At 47.9% G+C, this 6,382-nt stretch overlaps 1 protein-coding gene across 1 annotated transcript in view; it reads right to left on the bottom strand.

The window, feature by feature from the left end:
• LOC116845335 overlaps positions 1 to 5,841 on the bottom strand; it is a 36,473-nt gene extending 30,632 nt beyond the window's left edge. Inside the window, exon 1 of the mRNA XM_032817885.1 lies at positions 5,440 to 5,841. Within this exon, the coding sequence (XP_032673776.1) occupies positions 5,440 to 5,503 (64 nt within the window). The 5' untranslated portion in view covers positions 5,504 to 5,841. The remainder of the gene's footprint in view (positions 1 to 5,439) is intronic.
• Between the last annotated feature and the right edge of the window lie 541 nt (positions 5,842 to 6,382).

The following is a 6,382-nucleotide window of genomic DNA, read 5'->3' as shown; positions in this document are numbered from 1 at the left end:
CTCTCTCTCTCTCTCTCTCTCTCTCTCTCTCTCTCTCTCTCTCTCTCTCTCTCTCTCGCTTTTTCTCATTCTCTATCTCCCTCTATCTCTCTGTCTCTCTCTCTGTCTGTCTATCTCTTGCTCACCGTCGCCGCGCGTTCGTCGCTCTCGCACAGTCGTCAAGGAAAAACAGCTCGAGGATGCTTTCGACGACGAGACGCGGCGCGGTGCGGTGTATGATGCGTATGGTGTGATACGGTAAGAGACGCGGTGAGGTGAGGCACGGCGCGCTGAATAGCGTGTGACGGTAAGGTGAGGCGAGACGCACGCCCATCCGCTCGGCCAATCGGCGCGCGCTACGTCATCTCGTACGATGTAACGGAGCGAGTCGCCCACGTGGTTGCGAGCGCTGACGTGCTATTTCGGTAGCGAGATATTCGCCTGAGATCATCTCGTCGCATAAGGACCGACCTAGGGTTGCTTTTCCGACTCGGGGAATTCGCCACACGACAAAGTCGCTCTTTCTTTCTTTCTCTCTTTCGTCCTGTCGCGTGAAAAACCGCGCGTTTAATTGACGAGAAAGCCAGTGCAAGCAATAACGCGAATATCGACGCGTTAATTTCATTTGGGAAGTTTATTTTGGGAAATTCAAAGGATCACAGTCCCGCCGCGAGCCGGGATTTTTCGTTAGTCGCAGTCACGTGACGAAAATCAACGTTTGAGGCGGATAGTACGAAGGAGACGTTGTTCATGTGGCGCGATAACAGTTCAACAAACAAGTCAATTATGTAGTTCTGCAATGGTTTCCGTGACACGGTCGCGTATTGACCGCGCATGTGTGTGTGTATGTATGTGGTCGACGCCAAGTCCTCCAACGATGACCAATCGACGCGATATCGATCGAATTAGCGCACAATTATTGTCATTAACGCGTTATTTAAATCCGTTATCTTCGCGGCGCGCGAGACAGCTCGGCCGACGAGACATATTTGCTGGTCAAGCGTGATTATAATATGTATTTACGTCTGCGGGCTATTATCGCGCGATTAGATAACCGGAAGAAGCGCGAACACAATTCACGAATCGTCTTGTTTATTCGCAGCCACGCGCGAGATACAGGAGCGAGTGTGCTCTGAATGAATTCAAGGCCGGCCATTCTCGTCATCGTCCAATCGTCGAGAGACGCACTAGATATTGTAAACACCAATTTACAGAAAACGTCATGTCTCGCGCGGATAATCTGCGCAGCGTTGTGCGCGCTCGAGCGGAGGCAGGCGCCAAACGCGCGTTTGCTCTCTCGTCGCAACTCTTCTCTCATCTCGACTGCAGGTTGCATTAAATTTGGAGTCTGAAAATCGCGCCCGATGATGCATTCGGACGGTCGTCGGGAATATGCGCTTCCCGTTCCCGGACACACGTGTCGGCCGTCTATTTCAGAAAACGCCCGAGGCGGTCACTTAATTGAGCGATGCGTTTATGTAAGTCCACTAATCGATGTGTATGTGTGTGTGCGCGCGCGATACGCTGTAACATTAATCCATCTCATTTCGGATTCCGACACGTGCGCGATTCCTCTTAAATTTTAGCGAAATGTATAAATCTTCTTATTTCTATCGAGTCGTCTGCGCTCTCTCTCTCTCTCTCTCTCTGTTTTTCTTTTCTAATTTTTTATTATTATTATATAATTATTGTATAATTGTATAGTTATTGTATAATTGTATACTGCTTATGCGCTTGTCCCAGAGCGCCAATAAACTACTTCCTTCTCCGCTTATTCCTGTTTATTTTACAGTTTAGCTCTAAAGTTCCATTTTACGTAATTTCGGTGAAATATCTTTTCTTGTTGTCGACAAATTTTTTGCGTGTAACGCTGTGTGGTACAAATTAATATTTGCATATTTCCTAATCGTTCTGTATCGTTCATACATGTTTAGATCTCACTTGTAGTATTTTGTTATTATTTATTTCTTTTTTTTTCGAGCACCGAGTAAACTCTACAATCGTGCACGATCGACAAATCGGGTCAGTGGAGATTTGAAAATTAAATCGCGATTCGCTCTCGAAGTATCCGACGAGAGAGGAATGCGACGAAACTTGGTGTCTCGATCGCCAAGTTCCTCGCCCTAACGCGGATATCTCTAAACCCTCGATAATCTCGGAACGTTGCGTCGTCGAGGATATGGCGGACGAGAGAGTGGCGAACTTGTTCGCGACCTAATTAGATAAAACTCGGGGCGATACTTGGCGAAAGAGCCGAGGACACTTTGAGAATTTTTGCCAAACGCTCGCGGGGCGCGCGCGCAAAGTATCAATCTCCGTTCTAATTAAGCGTCGCAATCTTACAGCACGGCTAATTACCCTTCGCGCAGCCCGAAAATGAGGCTGAAACACTTTCCATCGGGGAAATTCCCCCGGCTTTTTCTACGACCGGTTTCTGTGCCCGAGCACATCGGTCACCTTTAACCGCATTTTAACAGATCCCCGCTCTCGTCCTCTCGCGCACTAAGATAAAAGTCAATTCCCTCTCTTTCTAAAGCAAGATCGTGCGAGCGGAATCTCGCGCGCTGGGATTAATAACTGTGCGAGAGAGAGAGCACAATTCGACCTGTCGCAGAGGATGCCCGAAGTGTCCGTTTTGACGGAAGCGACATGCAAATGCGCGGGACACACGTCGATTTCAAGTGCAACACACGGCGCGGCGGGTCGCGTTACCAAACTTTTCGCAATTTCGCCGAAACTTGGCACCGCACGGCTATTTTGGCGCGCGCTGAAGCTAATCCCGATTGATGTTGACGGCGACGGAATGTTAAAGCCGCGGAAGCCCCGGAGTGGAATTTTTGCACGAGTCTGCTGTCTCCCGCCTTTTTCCGCATTTTTTTCAAGAGGCGTCGCGACGTCGACGTCGTGTCATGTCGTCATGCGCGTCCCGCTTTAATCCGCACGAGATATTCTCCTCCTCCTTCTCTTCTTCTTCTTTCTCCTCTCCGTTATGTACTTGACGCAGTGGCCTTGACCCACGTTTCGCGTAAGACCGCACTATTTTCCACATTTTTCACACACACATTTGGCGAGTGACGCGCGCGAAAATACTGCGAGAAAGAAAAAGAAGAAATAACAACAAAAACAACAAACACACTCCTTGAGAGAGAAAAAAGCCGTCGACTCAATAAAACTTGGCTTGAACGAGCAAGATTCGTTCGAGCAGATGTCTAGTTGACTGAACGAATTATATATATACAACAATTGTGCCATGATGAGTTATCAATTGATTCAATGATCGCGATTTAGTCGGTAACTGTATCAACGCGACTGGTTGTTACGCTACGCACAAACTTGTCCGATAGATGCGACATTTCTCGGAAGGCGGACGACCGCCTATTTCGTTCCGCCTTTTATTCATTTCGGCGTCGCTTCTCCCAAGTTCAGTGACGCAATCAACGCGGTGTGTCAACCGCTGTTAGGCTTATTGTTGTAAGAATAATTGGCTATGATTATTGGCCAATTCTTACTTCTTACTCCAAGCTCACTCCGCATATTGTAGACCAAGTCTTAAGGGGCGTCTACATTGGAAGTAAATAGCAAGAAGTAGGAAGCAAGAGTAAGAAATTGACCAACCACAGTCGAATGTGAGAAGAATAATCAACTATGATTGGTCAATTTCTTATTCTTACTTCCTACTTCTTACTGCTTACTTCCAATGTAGACGTCCCTTAACCCTTTGTCCATAATAAAGTGACCTACCACAGTCGATTATTTTAAAAATAATCAACTGTGGTTGGTCAATTTCTTACGGCTTAAGAATTAAAGCAAGGTTGTGGACAAGGAGTAAGAAATTGACCAATCATAGTTGATTATTCTTCTCATGTTCGATTATGGTTGGTCAATTTCTTACTCTTACTTCCTACTTCTTACTGCTTACTTCCAATGTAGACGTCCCTTAACCCTTTGTCCATAATAAAGTGACCTACCACAGTCGATTATTTTAAAAATAATCAACTGTGGTTGGTCAATTTCTTACGGCTTAAGAATTAAAGCAAGGTTGTGGACAAGGAGTAAGAAATTGACCAATCATAGTTGATTATTCTTCTCATGTTCGATTATGGTTGGTCAATTTCTTACTCTTACTTCCTACTTCTTACTGCTTACTTCCAATGTAGACGTCCCTTAACCCTTTGTCCATAATAAAGTGACCTACCACAGTCGATTATTTTAAAAATAATCAACTGTGGTTGGTCAATTTCTTACGGCTTAAGAATTAAAGCAAGGTTGTGGACAAGGAGTAAGAAATTGACCAATCATAGTTGATTATTCTTCTCATGTTCGATTATGGTTGGTCAATTTCTTACTCTTACTTCCTACTTCTTACTGCTTACTTCCAATGTAGACGCTCCTTTACACGCGTTACGTTTGCACGCCGAATTTACCCGCCAGTGTAACACGCACTCGATAGACGTGTGAGCGCGTTTTATCGTAACGCGACAATTACTCGTCGCCGCGAGGTGTTTCAATTCAAGACCAGTCGTGTGTTTGGAGTTCATCGCCCACGACAGTAACGGGCACGCATTATCGACAGCGCGCGCGGCGATACGTCACCCCGGTGAGAGAAAACTAGCCACTCGGGTAGAAGTTGCATACGCGCGATTTGGCCACGAGTGACATCGCCACGCGATCTGGCGCGCGAGAGAATCATCTTACTCGATGACCGTCGGATTAACGTAGCAATCGCGTGCGCGACTTGTCTCGTGCGGAAACTTGTCTGTTCTTCACGCGGAGACGTATGTACGTGCGCTCTCTCGTCACTTTAAGCGGGCCATTAACGTAATGAATCTCACGGCAATACACGGAACGATACACAAATGTTTACATCAAGGAACTTCTGACCGGATGGAGAAGTAATCTGCAGTTAGCGGCCAGTAAGACGAAACTCAACGAGAAACTCGATAACAACTTGTTAAGACGCAAAACGGCAGAACGAGAAGATTCTCGAAAGACCCGCCATTAAGACAAGCCGGTCACTCTAACAACGTTACGTCAAAGAGACGAATACACTCGCATTCCAGCGTTTCTGAGGTACGTCGCGTTCTAAAGTTACGAGAGTGAGAGGAGTAGAAGTAGAGAGAGACTCGAGCCGCTCGTTGCCGACATATACTTCGGGAAATCCGCGGAAACAAGCGCGACAGTAACAGCGAAAGCTCCAGCGACGCGGCTGGAACGACTCGAGGAGCGAAATTCATAAGCGGCAAAGTTCTTCTCGATTGACGAGTCAAAGCGGAGGAGCTCCGCACGGCCAATGGGAACGCAAGCAAATTCAAATTCGAATGTTCAACCACGATTGGCCGTTTGACTTATTCAGATACCATTGCGCACGATACTACGCGCCACCGCTCAAGCGGATGCGAAAAAGAGGAAAAAGCACCGGCACTCGATCTCACCGTAAGATTGAAAACAAGATCGACTTACGGCTATACAAGGCGGTCATCAACAGCGCGAGCCAGGACAGCTGATTCTCCATAAGTGTTTTCATGTTCTAGCTCGCTCCGGTTGGCTGGATCCTCTCCGGCGTGTCTAGATTATTCGGCACCGCGCAGGTATTCGTCACCAAGGGAAGGTCGCGAACCAAAACTGGTCGACGTTACGTGCCGAGTACGAGGAGCGTCCTTCGGCGCGCGTGGAAACGCGAGAGCGACTGTAGAAAGTAGCGAATGCGGTGTCTCGTGCGTGCGTGCGTGCGTGCAAACACGCTGAACTTGCTTCGCTCGGAGACTGTTACGTTGCGCGCGACCGTTTATACGCGGCGTCTCCTCCGTGCAATGCGTAACGCGCGACCGACCGTGCACAACTGACTCGACGCGTCGCGCGGCCAACGTCAGAGAGAATGCCCGCCGAGTTTCGAAGCGCTCAGCGCGCATGCGTGTATCGCTCACGCCACCGCTCTCGTGAGCGTACCGTGCGTCTCTCGCGTCGCGCGCATCGTCTCGTACACCTTCGTCGCGCTGGCGCCGATGTTATTACGGCATCCGTACAACTGGCGTGAGATTTAATAATCGAACCCTTACGCACACATGAGATCACGGTTGACGCAGACGGCGAGGGAGACAGAGAGAGAAAGAAAGAAGGAAGCAGAGAGAGAAACGAGACGTTTCGCGCGCTTTTTCTCCGAACGGTTAACACTCGGGCGAAGCTCCGTATCATTTGCCGGAAATTCCTGTCAAGATACTCGATAACGTATCGTCCGTTTTGACGTAAGAAGTGTGAATTCTTCGCTACGTGGCACTGCGACGTATACGAGGGCGCTTTCTGGTAAGAAGAACGATGAATAGGTCAATTTCGAGATGTAGATTGCGATTAGTCGATGCCATATAGCGCGACGTATTTATGTTGCATATCAAATCAGTATGTGCGT

This window comes from Odontomachus brunneus, unplaced genomic scaffold (assembly GCF_010583005.1).
Source record: "Odontomachus brunneus isolate Ranch 3 - 2012 unplaced genomic scaffold, Obru_v1 Obru_scaffold_051, whole genome shotgun sequence".
In the NCBI taxonomy this organism is placed as follows: domain Eukaryota; kingdom Metazoa; phylum Arthropoda; class Insecta; order Hymenoptera; family Formicidae; genus Odontomachus; species Odontomachus brunneus.
Note: the sequence above shows the minus strand (reverse complement) of the source record. Positions and strands in the feature narration are given on the sequence as shown.